Source organism: Zea mays, chromosome 5 (assembly GCF_902167145.1).
Source record: "Zea mays cultivar B73 chromosome 5, Zm-B73-REFERENCE-NAM-5.0, whole genome shotgun sequence".
In the NCBI taxonomy this organism is placed as follows: domain Eukaryota; kingdom Viridiplantae; phylum Streptophyta; class Magnoliopsida; order Poales; family Poaceae; genus Zea; species Zea mays.
In genome coordinates, this window is record NC_050100.1 from 198479440 (window position 1) to 198501773 (window position 22334).

The 22334-nt window shown below is 45.1% G+C and overlaps 3 protein-coding genes across 5 annotated transcripts; 2 read left to right on the forward strand and 1 right to left on the reverse strand.

Moving 5' to 3' along the window:
• Nucleotides 1-557: 557 nt before the first annotated feature.
• Nucleotides 558-2325, forward strand: LOC100274361 (uncharacterized). Its single transcript, NM_001156021.2, has one exon. The coding sequence runs from the start codon at nucleotides 790-792 to the stop codon at nucleotides 2086-2088; it is 1299 nt and encodes a 432-aa protein (NP_001149493.1). The 5' UTR covers nucleotides 558-789; the 3' UTR covers nucleotides 2089-2325.
• A 3239-nt stretch (nucleotides 2326-5564) lies between these two features.
• On the forward strand, nucleotides 5565-6944 carry LOC100277288 (uncharacterized). Its single transcript, NM_001150898.2, has one exon. It carries the CDS (start codon nucleotides 5596-5598, stop codon nucleotides 6652-6654), a length of 1059 nt encoding a protein of 352 aa, NP_001144370.2. The 5' UTR covers nucleotides 5565-5595; the 3' UTR covers nucleotides 6655-6944.
• Nucleotides 6945-17909: 10965 nt separating this feature from the next.
• On the reverse strand, nucleotides 17910-20963 carry LOC100276393 (uncharacterized). Of its 3 annotated transcripts, none has more exons than XM_020553224.3 (7): nucleotides 20505-20963; nucleotides 19737-20367; nucleotides 19471-19590; nucleotides 19262-19336; nucleotides 19044-19109; nucleotides 18514-18563; nucleotides 17910-18434 (listed from the first exon to the last, which is right to left on the reverse strand). In XM_020553224.3, exons 1-7 carry the CDS (start codon nucleotides 20882-20884, stop codon nucleotides 18353-18355), a joined length of 1404 nt encoding a protein of 467 aa, XP_020408813.1. In that variant the 5' UTR covers nucleotides 20885-20963; the 3' UTR covers nucleotides 17910-18352. The 3 variants fall into 3 exon arrangements, with proteins under 3 accessions (XP_020408813.1, XP_008681631.1, NP_001358496.1); XM_008683409.4 differs by having other exon boundaries at nucleotides 18525-18563; nucleotides 19262-19333; nucleotides 20505-20954; NM_001371567.1 differs by having other exon boundaries at nucleotides 18017-18434; nucleotides 18525-18563; nucleotides 20505-20951.
• Between the last annotated feature and the right edge of the window lie 1371 nt (nucleotides 20964-22334).

Sequence of the window (22334 nt, forward strand, 5' to 3'; positions counted from 1 at the left end):
GATTAACATACTAATTAAATGCTTACAACTAAATTACCAATACAAATTAGTAAAATATGTCAAGATGAAACAAATTATTCTATCAAAAAGTGTATCATCCACATGAAACCAATTTCGTCCCATAAAACTCATTTATCTTAAATGTTATGTCATATCGCCCAAAATACTGAAATGACACCCTATTATATGTGCATGAAACTTCCATTAAACTTCTACTACTGAAAATAGCCTAATTCTATCAAAAAGAATATTTAAAGATCTAAAAAGGTAAGGTAATAAAACGTTCCTGCAAAGTGTGAACGCGACTACTCGCTTTTCCTCATTGACACGGAATCTGCACGAATTACTTGCCAAAACAAAAACCTGCAAAAGTGGGACACCGCCACACGTCTCTAAGTGGTCCCGGTGCGCGCAGAGAGTCGCATGGACCTGGTCCATGACATTTTACCCCGGAATGGCAGCCACACGCGCTCCACTACAAAACAGGCCGGCCTCGCGTGCCATGCGATGTTGTTCCCCAGGCGCAGCAGCACGGCAGTCCTCCGTTTCCTCCTCGTCGCTCGCCCCGGTTGTCTCCTCCTCGACCTCCCCCGTCGCGACACCGCCCGATCTCTCTAGCGCACGGCGGACGGAGAAGAGGAGGAGGGGGGGACGATCTCATTCATCGGACCGGCGTGCCTGTGTCGTCTGCTGTTTTCGTTATTTTTTCTTTACTCTTTTTTTTTCTTCCTCCTTTGCTTGTTCAATTCAATCAGTATAATAAGATTTCTGATTTGGGGGCGGCTCGCCATGGGATTCGGAATGGGGAATAATAACAACGGGGCGAGCTCCTCGTCGTCGAGGCTGGACCCGGCGGCGCCGCTGCTGCCGCGCCACGGCAGCAGCGGGGGCCGCGAGGGTGGTGGCCTGTCGTCGCAGCCCAAGACGTTCGCCAACGTCTTCATCGCGGTGGTCGGCGCCGGCGTGCTGGGGCTGCCGTACACCTTCTCGCGCACCGGGTGGGCGGCGGGCTCGCTGCTGCTCTTCTCCGTCGCCGCGCTCACCTTCTACTGCATGATGCTGCTCGTTGCGTGCCGCCGCCGCCTCGCCGACGAGCACCCTAAGATCGCCTCGTTCGGGGACCTGGGGGACGCCGTGTTCGGCGCGCATGGGCGGTTCGCCGTGGACGTGATGCTGGTGCTCAGCCAATTCAGCTTCTGCGTCGGCTACCTCATCTTCATCTCCAACACCATGGCGCACCTCTATCCGATTACCGCCGCGGCCTCGTCCTCCTCCGCGCTCCTCTCCCCCAAGGCGCTCGTCATCTGGGCGATGCTGCCTTTCCAGCTGGGGCTCAACTCCATCAAGACGCTGACGCTGCTCGCGCCGCTCAGCATCTTCGCCGACGTCGTCGACCTCGGCGCCATGGGCGTGGTCCTCGGCCAGGACGTCGCCGCCTGGCTCGCCAAGCCCGTGCCCGTGGTCGCCTTCGGCGGCGCAGGCGCGCTTCTCTACGGGCTCGGCGTCTCCGTGTACGCGTTCGAGGGCATCGGCATGGTGCTGCCGCTGGAGGCAGAGGCGGCGAACAAGAGCAAGTTCGGCGTCACGCTCGGGCTGTCCATGGCGTTCATCGCCGTCATGTACGGGCTGTTCGGCGTCATGGGCTACGTCGCGTTCGGCGACGCCACGCGGGACATCATCACCACCAACCTCGGAGCCGGGTGGCTGTCGGCCGCCGTGCAGCTGGGGCTCTGCATCAACCTCTTCTTCACCATGCCGGTGATGATGAACCCCGTGTACGAGGTCGCCGAGCGCCTGCTCCACGGCAAGCGGTACTGCTGGTGGCTTAGGTGGCTGCTGGTCGTCGTCGTCGGACTCGCCGCCATGTACGTGCCCAACTTCACGGACTTCCTGGCGCTCGTCGGGAGCAGTGTCTGCGTCCTCCTCGGGTTCGTGCTGCCGGCCTCGTTCCACCTCAAGGTATTCGGCGCCGAGATGGAATGGCCCGGAGTGCTGTCCGATGTCCTGCTGGTCGTGATCGGCCTCGCGCTCGCCGTGTTCGGGACGTACACGTCGCTGCTGCAAATCTTCCAATCGTCAAGCGCTTGATCGACGCGCGTTCCGCTGCGCGTCGATCATCGCATTCTCCAGGGCAACTACGATACATGTGTTGAGTGTTGTTCGTGAGTGGCTTGTATTGGACGGGGGAAATCTGTACGCTTTTCGTACCACAGATTTCAGTTACTCCCGGTAGCAGTGTATGTGTATGCGTCCTAGATGTTCCTCCTGCTGTGCACGATGGGGGATACGATGAAAGGACAAGATTTTCACTTCGTGGAAAAAGCTTATTTTGCTGTTAAGTGCCAACGTACTTCATGCATCCAGTGCTAATTTCAATTGTGAATTGGCCCCTTGGCCCTTCGAGACAGGCCAAGCAGCTAGGACAAACGGATCAATTCGAGTTTGTACGCTCGTAATTTCGGTTCCCTTTTCATTTGGAAGGCCAATTTGGATACGCAACTGGGACAAGTTGTATCACCACTTGTCAAGGTGTACTCAATTCAGTTCCCCAGAATAAAAATGTGACTTCACACGACAGAACAAGCGGATAGTGAAGAAAATTCTGTTCTATCTCAGCACTGCAGAGATGCAACATAATTTTTGCTCTTTCCACCCGCATCAGGGTGGCCGGGTGCAAACTTCAGCAAATATTGCTAGCATCTAGCATCACCCTAACATCTTATGAGTGGTAGATATGAAGGGGGCTGGCCTCGAGCCTCTCCTACCTCTCCTACGTCTGTGAAACTATATTGAATATAGAGGTATATTATAAAGGAGAAAGGAGAAGAAGAAAAATAAGCTCCCACTCATTTGGTGAAAGAGGTGGAGAATAGAGGAGAAGGAAAGAGAAAGAAAAAGAGAGGAAATTAAACCTTTCTAAAGCTACTTTGGGAATCTCGTATCCACTTCGGGATTGGAGGCGATTATAGTGGAAATGAGTTAATTTTCTCTTCAATTATCTTCAATCCCGAAGAGAATTTAAATTTCTAAACTAGCCCACACTCATCTCTAGGAAATTAGCCTCCCTTTGTCCATTTCTCGATCCACCTGATTCCTATCACATCATCATATCGAATGTTTTCTGCGGATAAAGGTTAAATAAAAAGATACTTAATTCATAAAATTACATTAATTAAAAAAATAAAAATAAACAATCCATAAAACAAATAAAAATTATCTTGCTTAAAAAATATAAAAATTACATAATTCATAAAATAAAATCTACTTCAAGGGCGTAGATTCTAAACATACTCTATTAAATTATTTTAGATTTGATTATGTATTGAGCTAGCATGTGGTCTCATGTCACATGATGGCCGTAAAGCCCTTTTAAGAGTTACAGTTGGTGTTGCAAAAGAGGAATAGACTACCTCATGATCGTCAACGTCATATGATCCTCCACGTTCATTCTTAATGATAATATTGTGTAGAATGGTATATAAACATATTATCACACTCAGTACTTGGTGGAAAACACAAGATACGGGGTAGCGAAAATATAGAATCGAGCCTCTAGGGCCTCAAATGCTCTCTCTACGTCCTTCTGTGCGCATTCTTAGTATATAACAAATATCCGCTGCTTTAGAGTCTATGGGAGGGGAATGGTCTTCACAAACACCGACTACTGAGGGTAGATACCACCAACGAGATAATACCCTTGGCTGTACTCGTCACCATTCAACGTGAAGTTCATATTTTGTGCTTCACCATTGAGCACGCCAGTGAACAACAACGACTGTTTGAGCGCGTTGACGTCGTTATTCGACCCCAACGTCCCAAAAATGCATGCCATATCAACAAGTCATATGAGAAAAACACCTCAAGCATGATCGTTGGGGATCTAATGTCCCCCTCTGTAAATTGCCCTCTCTATCCAATCAGATAGTTCCTACACTTTCAACGCATGCAATCTATACTCCCCATCATATCATGAAACCCCTTTCCCCTTAGTTAATAGTCATATGAGATTGCTAATAATGGGACGATGACTATACTCCTTGCTAAAGCATGAAATAATACCTGTACATAATAGTTTGAGGCACTTTAAGGTGAAACTTTTTCCTATTTTGATGTACTCATCAATGGAGTGAACAACTTTGGTTGCTCCACACACCTTTGGGGCCACCTTCTCGGGTTGCCATCTTCTCTCATATGTTGTTTGCGTCATTTTCTTTCTTCCAATTGCCCCTTTTTTGACCCTTTATTCTTATAATCTTGGCTTGGCTTGTTTATCCCTATAGGCATGCACATGAAAATGAAAGTTTGCCACCATAGAATTATGTTGATAGACAACACATTCCCTAATTATTACCTTGCAATCCAAGCATGCATATTGGGAATGTCACAAAATTGGAATAAACAAAACTGATGTCATGATGGGAATGTCACGTCAACAAAACTACTCACTAAAACCGTCTAAGGGGTTACTAGCTTGGTTTTATAAAATGGAGCAGGTTAAATAACTGATTTTAAAGGTGAGGGGTACACCTCGGTCATGTAGATTTTTGGAGTTATTTGCCCATTGGTCAGTATCAAAGGGGGGTTTCACCCAAATACCATCACGGCAATGGGCTTCGCCACTACGCCATTTTCAAACTTCATTTCACAGACAAAATGCCATTTGTACTCTTGAGCACATTATTAGACTCTTTTTACCATCTTTTACCCTTGGCAAAATAACGATGTCAACACTCATCGTGAGAACTTGCTATTTGAAATCAGCGTGTATGAAGTGTTTAAACTTGCTATTTGAAATCAGTGTGTATGAACTTGCTATTTGAAATCAGTGTGTTTGAACTTGCTGTTTGAAATCAGTTTGAAATGTGTCTGTTTCAACTTACTGTATACTGTTTGTATTGTGTACGTTTGAACTTGCCTTTTGAACTGTGGACATCTCTAAAATCTATGGTTTTTGAGTTAGCTGTGAACTTCCTGCTTTCTGTGCCAGACAACTAGCTAGCTGGCCAAGTGAAAAAGACGAACTATGCTTGGTTCTAAACTGTGTGCTTGAGGACTATTAACTGTGCTTGGCCAAATGCAAAAGACGCACTGAGCGTCAGGCGTCGAGTACATTGCGCCAACGTCCCTCTATTTCTCTGTTCCGAAACGTTGCGCCAGCGTCGAAACCGTGTATAGGTAACGGCGTTAATGACCGAAGGGCATAACTGGAAATAAAGAGTTGAGATTAGCATCCAGGTTAGTCAATAGGAGAAAATAGCCTTTTGTCTGTGAAACAAGAGATAATTAGATTTTTGCCACTCACAATGTTATCTTCTTGTTATAACTATCACCGTGTCTATGAATTGTGGGTTCAACTGAGTGTCTGAGTCTATAAAATGTGGACTTGATGGTGACAAATATTAGAATCTCTCGTGAAACTATGTTTGAAAATGGCTTAGTGGCAAAGCTCATTGCCATCAGCCATGACGTTATTTGTGCCAAGCCCGTCATGACATTAATAACGGCAACTAACTCGCTCTAAAAAAATAAAGGGTCCTTCGCTCCTTCGGTCGCAGCCTAGGAAAAAAAAACGCATAATTTCAGATTGAGATCGCCATGGCCGCCATGGGATGGTCCGACCTCCCCTCCGAGCTCCTCACCGACATCGCCGGTAGGATCAACGAGCTCGCCGACATCGCCCGGTTTCGCTCCGTCTGCTCGTCATGGCGATCGGCGGCGCGGGACGCCGTGGCCGCCCCGCCGCCGCAGCCGCCGTGGCTTCTCCTCCCGTCGTCCCCGTCTCGGCTCTTCTTCTGCCCCCGGGAGGACCGAATCTACCCAAACCTCCGCCTGCCCCACCCCGCCGCAGAGGTGCACCACCGCCGCCCCCGCCCCCACCTGTACGCGTCCCCGCATGGATGGGCGCTCGCCATCGACCCGACAGATCTGGCTGCTTCCCTCGTCCATCCCTTCACCGGCGCCACCCGCCCGCTCCCGCCGCTCCCCTTCTTCTTCGCGGAGACGGAGGACCTGGCCTGGGACTGGTCTCCGCACGGCGTCATGGCGTCCAGCGGCGAAGGCCTGCTCTTCTGCGCCGCCGATCCGACGACAGCCGCCTCCTGGTCCCCGATCCGTGCACTGTACGATTGCAACGCCAGCAGCATCAACTACGCCGGCGGCAAGTTCTTCGTCTTCGAGGAGGACGTCTGCCGCACCACCATCGTCGACGCGGTCACCCTTGCCATCGCCGCCGTGATCCCGGCCCCCGCCGTCGAGCTCCCCGCCGAGGCGCGCGTCGCTGTCGCCGGCGACGAGCTCTTCCTCCTCGTCAAGTCAAAGTGGATGTACCTCTTCAGCGACGACGTTGACTTCTCGAAGGCCTTCCATGTCAACCACCGCAGCGTCAATTCAGCCTGGCAGGAGCTCACAGGCATCGGCGAGCGTGCGCTATTCGTAGATTCCCACCACGGGTTCGCAGTGCCGACGGCGGGGTTTGGCAATCTCGAGAGCAACACAATCTATTCAGTGAGCAGCAAGAAGGTGAACTACAGCGTTTCGGCATTTAGCCTGGAGACCCGTACCTCGAAGAAACTTGCGTGCCGCCTCAACGACCAGGAGATGGCGATGCGTGGTGAGATGCCATCGTGGATCGTACCAAGATTGGATGAAGTCTGAATCTGCAGGGTTGGGAGATTCATCATTGTTGTGCAATCACTGTTGATATATGGTTCTAGGTAATTTCTTCGGTATCCTTGCAGTTCGAACCAGCAATAATCCCTATATAAGTTCACTCCTGTAAATTCTTGATTCTGTCGTTTAAAGTTTTCTTGATAATCATGCAGTCCAGTAGATTTGGGTCATATTTGTAGGAAAATTGCCTTCAAATTCAGTATACTGTGTTGATGTTCTAGTTTAATAAAGGATTGTATGTTCTGTTCATTCTCAAGCTTAAATAAAGGTTTGCCATATCAGAGTTGAGCGTTTTAATTGAGCTTAATATTTAATTTGAGACTTGAAATTTGATTGTAATCCAGTATTATGTGAATCAAAAGCCTTTCTTTTTTGTTAGGCTGTCTCCAGCAGTTCGTATATATATAGTTGTGCAAAATACTGTTTTGCATTGTAGAGTGTAGACTATACTATTTGCAGAATGAAGTTTAAAATAGGAGATAAGATGGGTAAGCTGCTGGAGAGTGGAGACAGACTTACATGTGTGATTTGTCGTCTGATTGTGCTAGATTTTGGTGTAGCTTTGCGGTTTGGTATCCGGCAATGACAGGGCACCCCGGGGAGGGAAATTCTCTGAAAAGGATGTTCCAGTAGCCCAGTACTCCGGGGTTAGGAGATGGACATGGTTGGGATGAAAGAAAGGATGAGTGGATGATAGGTAGATGATGCACGGGCGGCAGGGAATAGAATTATACTGGTTGTTTGTGTGCGACCAATTATCCACTTGTTTTCATCATTTCCTCGAGAAACTGAAGAGAAGCACGGACGGTTATCGATAATACCAACAGCTGGAGATGTTGAAAACTTATCGTGTTGTGCACTTGCACTGGTGGCCCTGAGGGTGGGGCAGAGGGGCGGTTGCCCCGGACCCCCGAATTCATAGGGCCCAATTCTAGTCATGTGATCTAATTGCTCATCAGCAAAATAATAAATATCTAAACATGTTAAAAGAAAATTTCAAGGTGATACCATAATATATATCCTTTTATTTACTTATTATTTGATATAAATATTTTTAGATGTATTTTAAGGGTTTAATTAGTAACATTTACATATTAAAAATAATTTTAAGGGTCTCTATTTGAAACCTTGTCGGCCCCTAAAATGTTAGGACCGCCAGCACTTGTGCTGCATAGAACGAGGATGATTTCACTTTTATTCTGCAGATGTCTAAGCATAGCGTTTTGTACTCTTTCTCTTTAATTAAAAACTAAATCATTCAGGTCGTAATAACAAGGAAGGTGATGGCTGTTTGGAGTTTTAGGGCAATCCGAAGCACAGGTGAACCATATGCCAAGCCAAGATATACTAAATCATGACATGTGTTCTATGGGGGACGAAGGGGACTAGAGAGTCTTAGGGTGTATTTGATTCGTGGCTAACTGTGTCACACTTTGCTAAAAGTTAGTTGTTCGAATTGAAGAACTAACCTTAGGCAGAAAAGTAATTAGGCAAAGTGTGACAAGCTAGTCAGTGAATCAAATATGTTAATCCGTCTGATTGGTTGCTCACATCGTCTCATTTTAGACCACTGTATTTATTGATTTTATCTGAAATTATGTTTAGTTACCTGCATATAAGAGACAAGAGACGTGTACTGTATAAGAGATATAAAATAAGTTATTTTGCCTGCATCTAGCGGTAAGCTTAAATCATGTGTATCCGGCCGGTCACCCTCCCGAGAGTAGCGCGCAGGCATCCAATCAGCTCCAATATAACTGCACCCTGCACCACTGCCTCTAAACTTCTGAAGTATCTCCCCTTGAAGTATCTTACAGAGGTAGATTGCCCTGTGCCAAAAGATATATGATGGTGTTGATATGCCTGTCCTGTGTTCTTCATCCTTTTTTTACTCTTTTTCGTCATTCCTTTATAGGACCTGATACTTAGTAACACCTTCTGACCACTATTAGGACTTGTGAAGCTTTTCAGACTCTTGCTATTACTTTATATCTTATCAATTAATTGTTGTATCCTATTTGATACAATTCATCAGCTTTAATCAAGCAGTTTTTTAAGCAGAGCTGGTTTGAAAAAACTATTTAGGAAAACATCACTAAAAGTTTTATGCTTAACTGAGGGTGTGTTTGGTTCCTTTAGTAACCCTTCTAAATTTTAGAAACTAAACTTTAGTCCTTAAAATTTGTATTTGGCAGCCCCGTTAGCCATTCTATTTGACAGTTTAGGGACTAAAAGTGAAGTGGGAACCAAACACTCACCGAGAAAAGGGAAATAAGGAGAGATTGAAATGGATGAGATGTGAATTTTTTTAGCTTTGTGTATCTGTCCATTCCTTTGTAAGAGAATCAAAAGGTAGTTTTACCTATGAAATGTAGCTGTTTTAGAAAAAAAATAGCTTTACTTGTAAAGTTGTTTTTAAAAAAAGATTAAAATGTGTTTAATAAAAAACAGATCACAACGGCTCATAATATGTCGGATGAAACTGTGCCAAAGATGGGACTTCGAACTTCGATGTTGAATAATCTGGAAATTTGCTCTTGAATGTCACAGATTCTGTAACTTCCCCTTTTGAAAATCTGCAGTTTTGCTCTTGGAAGTCAGGACGTAGTACCCTCTATCTCCAGCGTACATAGTCGTCAAAGGGACTCGGTTTAAATTGTTACTACAACATAGACAAAGGTAGAACGACTTTAGTCTATATAATATATGCGTAGCCTGCAACCGACTCGTAAGTTCACTCAACAATTGGACACTCGCTAGGACATTGCAGGGTTATGTAAGCTAGATATGAGGAAATGGATACATAGGAGGTAGGAGCTGTTGAGAACTACGTTACCACGGATCACCAGATCCGCTCCCTTCCCTCCCGTCAGCATTAGAGGCGCAAGAAGATGTACAGAACCTGTCTCCCTTCCCATAAGCGCGACAGAGAAAACACACGAGACACTGGATATAGGGTTGGGCCTCTGGCCTCTTTCTGATCTCTGTAATATGAAGGGGTGTACAGGTTCCTTATATAGAGATGTGAGACCCCTCAGGGGCAAAGCAGGTATTTGCCCACATAACCCTAACTAGGGTTACTTAACACTCCCCCTTGGGCGAATACCGCGACCAACACATGCCTCGTTAAAACTCCGAAAAACCCAGTGGGAAAAATATGGAGAAAGAGAGCATGGTGATACAAATTGCATTTGCACTTTGTTGCCTCGTTAAAAACCTCATGTGAGAAACTTCAAGAAAACTCACAAAGGGAAAAGAGTACAACAGCTGTCATCGGGACAGATTTCGATCCTCTGAGATCTAGATTCTATCGAATCTTCTACAAGGGCTAACTTTTAGAAATGTGCTCCCCCTGATCCTTGCAAAACCGTATCAATAAGGCAAAACATCTTCTTCTAGAAGTATATGCACATAAATATTTAGCAAATGGATTGCATATCCTTGCAAGGACTATTTCAGGAACTTTACCTCTACTCACTTCTAGGATATACGAGGTAAGTGCACGTATCAATATAAATAAGCCACTTTGATTGATGGTGTTCGATCGGCTAGATCTATATATTTGATAGAAAGTTCCATAAAGGTTCACATATTGATCATCAAGCTCACGTCTTCAGGGCATAGAATATGACATTTATTGTCTCACGATTGTGATCAATATAAGCATTCGCTCCCCCTGACGATGACATCTGTCAAAGTCTTTATCCCTCATAACTCAAGCATATTCTTCAAGATATATGTCTCATTGTTCATCTGGAATAACGAGAATGAATGAGGTTGGGGTGCTATCATTTTCTATCTTACACCACAATTTATACATAGTTGTGCAAAGCAAATAACATGTCCTTCAATAGGACTTAGGGGATAATATAGTTGCAATAGTACATATTCTAAATATGACACATCGCTCGAGGCGTTCATCCATTGCAACATCTATGATGGTGTAACAAAAGTCCATCTAAGATCGTAATCCATCAGGGATTTTTCATCGATCAGATACATCGTTATAGTTTGTCATTCTGGCACAATGGGGATATTTTGCCAGTAACACCTAAACCTTATAGGTTTCTGCCATCAGGGCTTTAGAGGATACCGTAATTCCACATCTAGTGGAAATTATCATGAGTAAAACTCATGGAATGCACATGTGCTTATTCGGTGAACTTCAAGTCCTTTGGTACCTCATCTTATTCCTTTTCGGGTCTGTATGGGTCTTTATCCTTTTATAGGGATTATCAAACTTTGGTGTTCAACACAGACTTTGTTTCTTCTGGATAGGTTCCATCTGGGAACGATAGTCTCAACTACGAGATATTCTCCCTACATAAGAGAGTGATCATTCATCAGGAATGTATTATTCGGTATGAGATTTATATGTTGCATATTTATAATTCAAATATATGAGTCCTCCTAGGATCTCATGACGGATCTTCAGAATCCTATTAACTGCATATTTTAATTCATGCCATTTGCCAGATATATTACATAGCGGAACAGTGTTTATTCAACACATACGTGGGATGGGTCTCTCACAAGACCACTTGAACCATCGCATTCACCACACATTATTTCAATAGTGCCCATAAATGTCCGAACTTCAAGCTCGCGACTTTCATTTTGCGATTATTGGTTCAGCCTCGATTGCATTTATCAATGACCCGATAAGAGAGCTTCAAGCACTCATGCCTAGGACTTTGTTTTGGATCCCTTTGCAATCTATAGAGTCAAGATAGGTGTCGACACATGTGTCTCCCACATTTAATAATGATCTCCATCATTTCCCAAAATGAAAGATTTATTGTTCCATATTCCCAGCACGATGATATTGCGCGCATTGCTAGGAACTTCATCATCAAGATGAACCTCTTCGTGAGGCAAATCACCAGCAGGGCGAGTTCATCGGAGGAGAGTTATTACAGACCACATGAATCTGCAATCAGGACATATGCTTTGACTAAGGCCAATGGATCATATTCGCAGGCGTCCCCGAGAATAGATCAAATGCCAATAAGTCAAATGTGGATATGATATTAATCCCGGGTATATCCACATCTACGTCAGGTAGAAGCATTCAAACCAATATGGTTACTCCTCAACGATTTCTGGCAAACTCCATATACACAGGAGTACACTCTGAACGACGGGTTCAGTTTAGCTTTTGTGCGTTTAATAGAATATTGAGGCATTACACTATATGGGCATTCCTCCCCCTAATGCCGAGATGTTCTAAAAGCATACAGATAAAATCCCCAACCACAATCATCCAGTTGTGGCCAATGTATGCTATTGTGGTGATTTATTTGGGAAATCTTACGCACATTACAGATAGGGGTTTTATGCAGTGAGCTTTGGACTTAGATTAATGTAGTGGCATGAATACTACATATTTGTCCTTCACATGAAGGGTTAGTCTCAACATCCAGCGAGACACGCAACAACAAGTTGCTTCATAGTTACAATTCTGCAAACTTATTGTTATTATTACCAAATGCACAGTCAATCATTAAGATTTAGACTGATATACGCAACACTATTTTATGCATAAGGGTCCCTCAGAGGCTCATGCACACCATTCGTCGTTTGGAGCTAGTAGTTGACTTCAGATCAACAATTAAAATGACCATCAGGGTCTAGCGCTCACAAGGACATTCACTGGTTGCATTGTGCTTTCAAGCACATAGGAGACTATGTGCGTATATAATGGTGGTAAAGTGCACGGTATCCTGCCAATGCTGCCAAGCAGAGATTTTTATATGCAAAGATGTATAGTCCAGCTCGTTTTATTATTGCCCATGGTTTACCCAATTACTCATACCGATATGAAATTGGGTATCAATTTATGCAACATTTTTAGGTATTATAATTTTGAGAGAGAATTTATAACAATAGTTAATTTTTTGTGGTGCTGCCAACAGGGCAAACATTTCTCCTCATATTATATACAAATTGTTCTATATAGCATTATTTCGATCTCTTCATTGTTCAGCAAAAAGAGAAGCTTTGGAATAGAACAGACAAGGCCAAGAATTCATTTTATCTGGGAAAAACCACCTGATTGCTAAGCTTTCGATTAAGCAAATGGTGATAACTGCTTGGCAATAGCGAAACAAGACCATTATCCGTCTCGGACCAGGCTTCAACAACAGATAGTAGTGCTCTCATAAGAAGAAATCATCAGGAGTAGAGAGGATACAACAGGTCTCCACAAGATCTTCATATTTCTATCACAAATTATCATCACTAATAGTCTAGTGGTCAAGACATATGACTCTTCTGGCTTCGAGGACCAATGACATGTTAATGTCTAATCTAGCTTCAAGCTCTGTGGTGATGTGGGATTTCATAGTTATTTGTCTACTCTTCTCACTTCTGGTAGATCGGAGGTAGATAATGGTAAGCATGCCAAAGGGTGGAATTCAGTGTAGTTCGGCTACATAAACCCCAGGTATGTGTCCATTCAGGACCGACCTTTACCATTTAGCTTACAGTGTATACCAAATTGTCAAAGAACTATCCCGAGTCAATTCAGTGACTATAAGTATTTACAATTCCGAGAGATGTATGCGACACAAGCATATAGGTCCTAGATAGAACGAGTAAAGTGGTTCGACAGGAACACACTATGGTTTTCACACCAACATAGTGAAAAAATTCTCAGAATAACCTCTCGGTATACTCGCAACTTCGTGTTGCTGGCCATTACATGTCCTTTTATCTCATAGTTTGCTTCATGTCATTTAGCGACAAAGAGAGCAATGTGCTAACATCTGGTTGAGCAATGTATGGCTGAGATTTAGTTTTAAATCATTTGGTAAGGCCTTTTGCTTACTAATAGAATCCCAATTTGTGATGTCTTCTATGTCAAAATGGCTTTCATGCATTATATTATATATCTTCGGGTTACTTCGGGTAAAACTTTATGCATGAGGAGAGAGCAAAGAATTAACTTATCTGTGTTTCATTGTATTTCAATTAAATTTCCCAGATTTCCAAGCACTATAGAGCTTGATATAATTGTTAAGGCCACTTGGCGATATATATAAATATATGATGCCACACAACACAATTAAATAAAATATAGAGCTAAATAAAATTGTTTACGAAGGTTGCGTTATGATGTAACTTTAGGGGCTTGAACAACCCACCACAATCTACGCGAGTACAAGCTCTATTGTATCTGGCGTCAACGCGTGTGTGGCCATCTGGGCTACGACAACACAATAAGCCTTCATAACAAACGCAACAGGCGCAGTTGTGACTCGATAGTCGGGGTACAAGACAAGTCCACGCAACGTGCGCAATAGGCACAATTGTGGCTCGAGGCAGACAGACAATGCCTACAGGGCATGCGAAAAATACGCGACTCAGCGATGACGGTCTGACTCAACAGGAGCGATCCGATTAATGAAGAGCGCGACATAGCAATCACATGACACAGCCAAGTTCGAACGACACAAATACTGCGTCGTGTTGCTAGGGCGCAGCTAGTGCTCAGCCAATGCATTTTAATAATTTTCTGCTAATTATTTACTACGAAAAATAATTATTAATGCAGAAAAAAATGAACATCATAATTAATATATGAACATAACACATCAGGTGTAAAAGACATTTCTCCATATTTAAGCATGCATTTTCTACTAATTATTTACTGCAGGAAATAATTAATTAAAGTAGAAATTACTACGTAAAAGTAAACATACAACTTTAACTTGTTTAAATTCAACATGAATTTATTTATATAAAATAGGGGGCCTACTCGAGGAGTCTTGCATGGATAGACCGCTGCGTCTGGTTGACTCGTTCACTGGTCAAAGGGAAGTGGGCCCACATGCCTTTTTTCATGGCACGAACGCATGGAATAGTGCGAACACTTTTTTTTCTCTCGTACGTCCTTATCTCCATGCAGCACAAGAATAGGACTTTTCATCTCCACGACTCTAGGCGCACAAGAATAGGATAGGACTTTTCATCTCCACGAGACCACGACATGCATGACTGGCGGATGCGGCTCCCAGGGCAGTCGGCTCCGGCGCGACTGCAGGCGCGGGCGCTGATCCTGGAGTGACAGCCAGCACGGCATGACTGCCGGCACGGTTGCCAGGGCCGCGCGACTGCTGGCGTGGGTGCGGCTCCTGGCGCGGCCACAGCTTAGGCGCACGGCTTTCGACGCGACGTGAGCATCTCTGATGTGCGGGCGAGCGGTGCAGGTCCGACGCGCGGTCGTGACTCCAAGGCGAGCACGAACTATGGTGCTCGGGGCAGATCGAGAGGAGCCCCACTGGACATGGTGGGCGATGACGAGATTCCACCAACATTAGATCTAAAAAACAATTATACCGTTCGATTGCGTAGAGGAGTAATCGAAGACTGTCGCGTAGGACAGTTCGGCTAGGCCGGGGACCTGCCGGCTTGACGGAGAGTTGATGCAGATCTGATCTCGCAGCAACGTCGAGGTAGAGCGTGCTGATAACTTGTTGAGAACTACGTTACCACGGATCACCAGATCCGCTCCCTTCCCTCCCGTCAGCAGTAGAGGCGCAAGAAGATGTACAGAACCTGTCTCCCTTCCCATAAGCGCGACAGAGAAAACACACGAGACACTGGATATAGGGTTGGGCCTCTGGCCTCTTTCTGATCTCTGTAATATGAAGGGGTGTACAGGTTCCTTATATAGAGATGTGAGACCCCTCAGGGGCAAAGCAGGTATTTGCCCACATAACCCTAACTAGGGTTACTTAACAGGAGCAACAAAAGGTAAAGAGGAGACCCAACAAACGCTCACCTAGAACTCTCCCTCGCCGTTGCCGACTTTCAGGTTTTGGTAATCCTTTTATGAAGAGTTGTTTTGCCCATTAGCCTGCTGACAAGCCCAGTTGTTGCCTTCTCTGGGCCCGGGTCCAGTTCACACCCTTTGGTCGGCCCAACAATCTTCCGCCCTTGAAACACGACTTGTCCCGGAGCCGTTGCTGCAGTAAACCACCGGGATCCCATGGAACATGCTTCTTTGGTTAGTGCCTTTTATAGTGGTAATACATGCAAGTAATCGGTATTGATCTGAGAGGTTGCTACTTGCACTTGTGTATCTGAAACACCAGCTGGGCACATTCTTAAAAGTTACACCATTTGATTTGTATCGTAGTTTGAAACGAAAAAAAATGTCCAGAGCTAGAAACGTGTCTTAGAGGTTATTGTGAAGGGATCCACTAGCTAGGATACCATAAGACCACTCGCCGATCAATAATAATGTTAGACCAAAGCACACCACTTAACTTCTACTAAAAATTTCACAAAAGGAAGCACTTGTCCATGAGAATTCCTTGCTGGGTGCCAAGTAACTGCTCGAATATCGCACATTAGGGGACCGTGACACCTAAAAAGAATAGATGAACTAGACAACACAAAAATCTACTTCTTAAACTAATACATCTAGTTTTAACCTAATTATAAACTATGCAAGAAAATAATTTATCTACATATGCAGCTATAGTTTTGCTAGGTGTGTTGCCACCTCTATCACAAAAGAGTTATGCAACCTAAATTCTAGTCCTATCACTAGCCTAGCAAGCTAAACTAGGAAAGTAAGACATAAATTGCGGAAGTTCAATTGAGATATAGAGATTACTCTGATAATTTTACTGAGGTACCGAGAATGCAGTGACAACACCACGTTAGATTTCTCTGGCGCACATGCACTAGGGCAAAATAAATATTTTTCAATTACTCTCTTAAATTTACCATGTATTCCTTTTTCAAATTTTATTTTATGTTTGTTAGAGTGTGCACCAGGTTTTTTTTAGCTGGCTTCGCCCCCTACAAGAAGCTCATGCTTCCACTAGTCCTCGTTGGATCTCCTCACTAGCTAGAATGTTCTCGTAAGGATAACTACATGGATAGTCTCGGGCCTTCCCCACACGCAAGTGGGTCTCCGAGATGGCCTCTCCTAGGTCACTCTTTGTCGTATCTACTATCGATTTTTCAGTCAAATCGTCGCATGCCTCATTCCCTATGGTACACAGTTGCGGCCATACCACAACACGATTTATATGGTCTCGCAAGACTATGAGTCCCTTGGACTACAACAATGGTGCGAGCAAGCACCGAGCGATAAGAGGTATGGAAATCTCACCTAAACACTAGGTATAAACTTAGAGCAAGCGCACAAGCGGTGGTCTAACTAGCCTAAACACTAGATATAAACCTAGAGCAAGTGCATAAGCCATAGTCTAACTATTGTAAACAGTTTGTAAAGTATCTACACTAATCACTATGTGTATCACTAAGATCTATACAAGTGAAGAACACTAGAATGAGACACCAAGTCCTTTAGTATGTTTCTTAGCTCCCACACCCTTCAAATGGCTGATCGATATGTTACTTATTGAACGGATTTTTTATAGGGTGTGCTATCATATATCTATAAAATAATATTTTTTCTAGGGTGGATACCACTATCTAAGTCAACGATGAACCAAACATTGTCTATCTACTCCCTCTGTCCTATAATATAAGGCGTAACCACTTTTTATTCTTATCCCATAATATAAGCCATGCTCTCTCGACAATCGTACATCGATGCAATAATACTGGTGTTGATAGAGAGAATTGAATACATTTCTTGGTTTTTGAATCAGAGGTGGTTACACCTTATATACAAGGATAGAGGGAGTATAAACTAGTGTCTTCCATCCATAGGGATAGTGGGGCATAGTCAAGGACACAATTTTAACATGTGATACTATATATAATTTGGTACCACATATATATAATTTCTATCAATTTGATATATAAGCAGAAATAACTAAAATGACTCATAATACATTTAATTCATCAAATTAAGTTGCAAGTTATATAGATTTGTTTTTAGTCTAAAGGCTAATAAGAAGTAGTTTGGTTTTAGATAACATTCTAGGGTGCTTTAGGCTACCCAAGGTACCCGCTTGTTCCGCCGCTGAACAGGATATGCAGCAAATCAAACATATGTATATACGAAACATTATAGCAGGACAAAGCTAGATTCATTTACAACATAGTCTCTTTTTTTTGTTGCATGCCTTGGCACATGTTTCATCAATAGAAAAGAAAATTACAATACAAAGAGAGAATTCTTCTAGCGTACGTCGGTTAGGAACCGCCAAACCTGTGGTAGGCGATAAAGAAGCAACGACATGCCCTCAGCCACAAAATACTACCAGATTCATGCACAAACGTATATATTAGTCCAGATGACCGACACCATATAAGTTCTGTAATAATCACTAGCAGCTCATTTAAACAGGCAAACACATTCTTATGCTGTGGTGCAGCATCTCGTACGTTACAGATATGAGAGGCTAAAGGTGGTTTTATCAAGATAATTCCTTCAGTACTCATTAGCTAGCACAAATCAGCAAACACGACACTGCAAATGAAACAATAATACAAACCAGCACTACAAACTAGCTAGGGACCACATGCAACATAGTTAAGCAGATCAACTGCGCTGCCGTCCTGTGCAACTTGGAGGCAGAGGCAGACCAGACACTGACAGTAAGGAATGTTTGAGCAACTAGTCAGACGAGGGAGTTGTCATCTCATCGGTACAGGCAGCCCCTGTACGCCGGCGTCCAGTAGTCCATGGCAGTCCCGTCCCGGTAGACTTGCGGGGTCCACGAGACAGGGACCAGGCAGAGTCCTCTGTCACTCAGGTCGTGCTCTGCCTCATCTCCCTGCTTGCTCGTCTCTGCAGCAGCACGATGATCTCCCCATGGGAAGTGGTTATTACCCTGAAACAGCAGCTGGTGTGAGGAATGATTCTGCGATCCTCTCGGACAACGACGGACAGGCATCTGGAAAAACTTGGACCTGTACTGTACCTTGCTCCTGCTCGAGTTCGTGTACGGCTCGCTGAGTAGCTGCACGGAGAAAGAAAGGAAAGCGGGAGGCCGTCAGCTCGCCCCAACTGAACGAACGAGAAAGAAAAGCAGGCAGAGGAAGGCCGTCGCCCGTCTTGCGCGCGATTGCGACAGCCAACTTATGCAAGCATGCAGGCGGCGCTGTCCTTTTCTCATGTATTGGTGTGGTGTGTGTGTGTGTGTGTGGTGGGACACGACGAGATGAGAACATTCTTTATGTTCTTCTCTGGGCCATGACTAGGAAGTCCACTGATGGAAAAGGGAGGGTCAATATCATATGTGGAACCAGCTACGCAGTCGCTGAAACGGTTCATTGTATCTCTGAAGATGCCCAACTGTGTAGCACACAAACACTCTCTTTTTACTACTAGGGTCAGGGATATGAGCATGTAGGAATATTTTACCTTTCTGGTGGAAGCTTTTGTAAGTTAGGTCAAAACAAGCAGAGAGAGCGCGCACGCAATGCAGTGGATTATTTACCTGTACTTGTTCATGCAGGAACTTGATGTACTTGATCGTTTCAAACAGCACTGACGCTGTATCAGTCTGCAAAAAAGGGTGCGATTGATAAGGAATAATGGGGTTTGAATGAACAATTTTTTGGCAGCCTTTTTTTTCTCTCTCGCTAGCTAATATGGCTGTACAAAGCAATTTTTCGAACAAAAATATGAACCATATATATATATATGCTAGTATACCTTCCCAAATGGCGAAACGATCTGTTGCAATGCTGTGATCTTCTCTCCGATCTTCACTTTAGGCACTTGTTGCTGCTGCATTATTTTGTTTTTTTTTCAAACCATCAGTCGTTGGGAAACGATGTACCTGCAGATCTACGTACTAGCAAAGTTTCACGGCTAACCTAACTTTCCCATCTCATTTCTCATCTTAATTCGTTGTTAGTTACCTTGGGAGGAGATGGTTTAGAGCCCTCTTGCTTGGACTTCTTCACGGTGCTCGTCCTTTCCTCGGACGCCCGCTTCTTTCGCTCGCTCGCTGCTCCACTGCCACTGCTGCTGCTCCTTGCCTGCAACGAACACATCGTCCAAATGCAAATACATTTCACATATGTTTAACGAACAGCGCTGCCGTACGCATCAACAAACTCATTGTGGTGTGGGCGCACTAGCTAGCATGAATATGATTATGATGGCATGCATGTTCTTATCTTACCGACACAATATCCGGCTCTTGTTGCCTACTGCTTTCAGCGAGACTGCTGGATCTCTGCAGGTATGGCTGCGCCGACGATGTCGATTCTGCGGTCGTTGATCTTCTGTAGCCACCAAAAGAGCTGAGATCCGGCAAGCTCCTCATGCCGAAAGGGCTAGCTTCCAATGCCCGACTCTCATGGCAAATCCTGTCGAGTCCTCCTCCTGTGCCTGAGTAGTCCATGCTAGCAGCATGCATGCCAACACCACCACCAGCAGCAGCGTTTGAACTCAGCTGCTGAAGAAAGGAAGCCATGGCCGGGGACGCAAGCTCTTGCTGCTGGTCACCGCCTTCCTTCATCTGATGGTGGTCGGCGCCGTAGGTGTACCGCGGCGTCGTGCAACCCGCGGCCATGTCCATCCCCTGCTGGTGCATACCACCAGTTGCTGCAGCACTCCCGAAGAACAGCGGCGAGCCGCCGGTGACCTCGTACTTGACCGGCGGTGCAACATCAGAGCCTGCCGCGAACCTTCCTGACAGCAGCGCCTGCGCGGTGTAGTGACCGGCGGGGACGTCGTCGAACATCTCCTGTGTCACGTTCTTCGACGCGAGCAGGTCGAGGAAGTTCTCCTTGTAGCATGTGATGTTGCTTCTGCAAGCATATATAGACCGGCCGTCGTTTGTTATGTTAACCTCTGCACGATTTTCACAGCGATCGAGCAGCATATGCGATGGCTAGAGATCATCGTCGTTTGCTATAAGGTCATGCACATGCATATATGTACTCACTGTTCGCCGTATGCATGGCCGCCGCCGTGCTCCCCCGCTGGCAGAAGGCGCATGCCGGGCGACGACGAGTCGGCGCCGGCGGCGTCGGTGGAAATAAAGGCCGAGCTGGCGCCGAGGAGCGCCGCCGTAGTCCCGGCGTAGGGGCTCCAGGAAGGGAAAGAAGACGCCGGCGACGAGGTCGTCTGCAAGGCCGCCGCATGCGCCGCCTGGTGATACTCCCACATGGTAGTAGGCGGCGGCGGCGGCGAAGTGGACGAGCTGCGCCTGCACACGGCCGACGACTCCTGCGCCTCTAGGTCGGTGGCTGGTTCCTGCGGTTGGTGCTGGGGCATGAAATACTGGAGGTGGAGGTGCGCGGCGCCGCCTGCCTGCAGGTGCATCGCATGTGTCTACGGCCGGGGTCGAAGGGTGCATATGCGATGGGGCCGTGGACCAGAGCTGATTCGTGACATCGTGTGCAGGCGATGGGGCCTATTTGTAGGGCGTCCTGCTTGGAATATGTTTCTGGTGGGGGTTTTTAGGACGATATGCTGCCGTCACCGTGATGCGAGCATGCGGCAAGACATCATTGAGAATTTTGGGGCCCTTTTAAGTTTTCAAATATATAAAAAAAGAAGGTGCAATATATAGCCATACTTTCTCGGAACAAATAAAAGTACAATGTTTTTACTAAGGGGCTGGGACAGTATGTAGTGATTTGATGCTTCTGTGGCTTCTAATCATGATTTTTATGTGGAGTGTAGATCTATTGTTAATAATAGAGGTAGGGTCTCCAACAAAATTCACTCTATTCAATCGTAAACAGTAAACCTAAGTACAGTATTTACTAAAGAAACTCTCTAATTTGCCAAAACCAGCAACTCTGTCTCCAAGGCCAACTTTCACTAGTACAAAAAAGCTACGTAGTTACGATTGAAAAACTAATTACACTAAGGCCTTGTTCGTTTGTGTCGGATTGATGGGTCGGAACGAATCCGAGCCGGATTGCTTCTCTAATTTATATAAACTTTGATTAGCCGGAATGATTCCGGGTGCAATCCGATGTAAACGAACAAGGCCTAATAATTTTTCGAACCGTCGGTGTTAGAGACAAGTAGAAATAAAATTACGAAACGTATATGCAACGGCACGGATGAATTCTGATATAGGGCTCCCCCCGTGCACATATATAATAGGGTTTCATGCAAAACGACACCCTAATTTTGTCCAGGCACACAAACTATGTTTTCGCGGCCACCATTAGGATCCCAGCCAGTTCGTCCAAAACACGGATGCACGAACTTTATTCTCTAACGAAAAGCATCCTCTCCAACCTGGCAACTGTATCCTCCTCCGAAATGTCATTGTCTGCACCGAATGATTCCAGCAACGGCAGTGTAGAGTACTAGTAGTGTTTAGGATATGTGTCTCCGGCCAAGTGTGTAGGAGGATCTGCGCGGCATTCATGGAGCCACAGCCACTACTCGCCATTGAATCGTCCTATCATCACGCCACTTTGCAATTCGACGATATATACCAGTCGTCCCATTCCCAGCTGACTTTTTTTTTTGTCTCGCTCGGCCTCTCGGCTCTCACTGTAATAACCAACCAACCAGCAACCATGGCAGGTATTTTTTTTATCATTGCTAATAAACAACGACGAAGCAACAGAGACATCATAACTCAGCTTGAACCGTTAGAGAGAGGGAATATTCCTAGCTAGACAACAGTGATCAATCAGTGCCACTACCGCTTTACAGTCCTGGTGCCACTCCGCGAGTGGGTCAGCCAGCAATTCGCGAGCTTGAGATCTTGGATCATTGACCCTCAACAAATCCTCTGTCGTTTACT

Bases quoted from the DNA above. Each gene is read 5' to 3' on its own strand.
- LOC100274361 (NM_001156021.2), top strand. From the start codon at position 790: ATGGGATTCGGAATGGGGAATAATAACAACGGGGCGAGCTCCTCGTCG.
- LOC100277288 (NM_001150898.2), top strand. From the start codon at position 5,596: ATGGCCGCCATGGGATGGTCCGACCTCCCCTCCGAGCTCCTCACCGAC.
- LOC100276393 (NM_001371567.1), bottom strand. From the start codon at position 20,884: ATGCACCTGCAGGCAGGCGGCGCCGCGCACCTCCACCTCCAGTATTTC. The intron at 19,110-19,261 runs GTATACTAGCAT...CCTTTTTTGCAG, and splicing joins TCGTTTCGCCATTTGGGAAG to ACTGATACAGCGTCAGTGCT. The intron at 18,435-18,524 runs GTACAGTACAGG...CTGCTGTTTCAG, and splicing joins CGAACTCGAGCAGGAGCAAG to GGTAATAACCACTTCCCATG.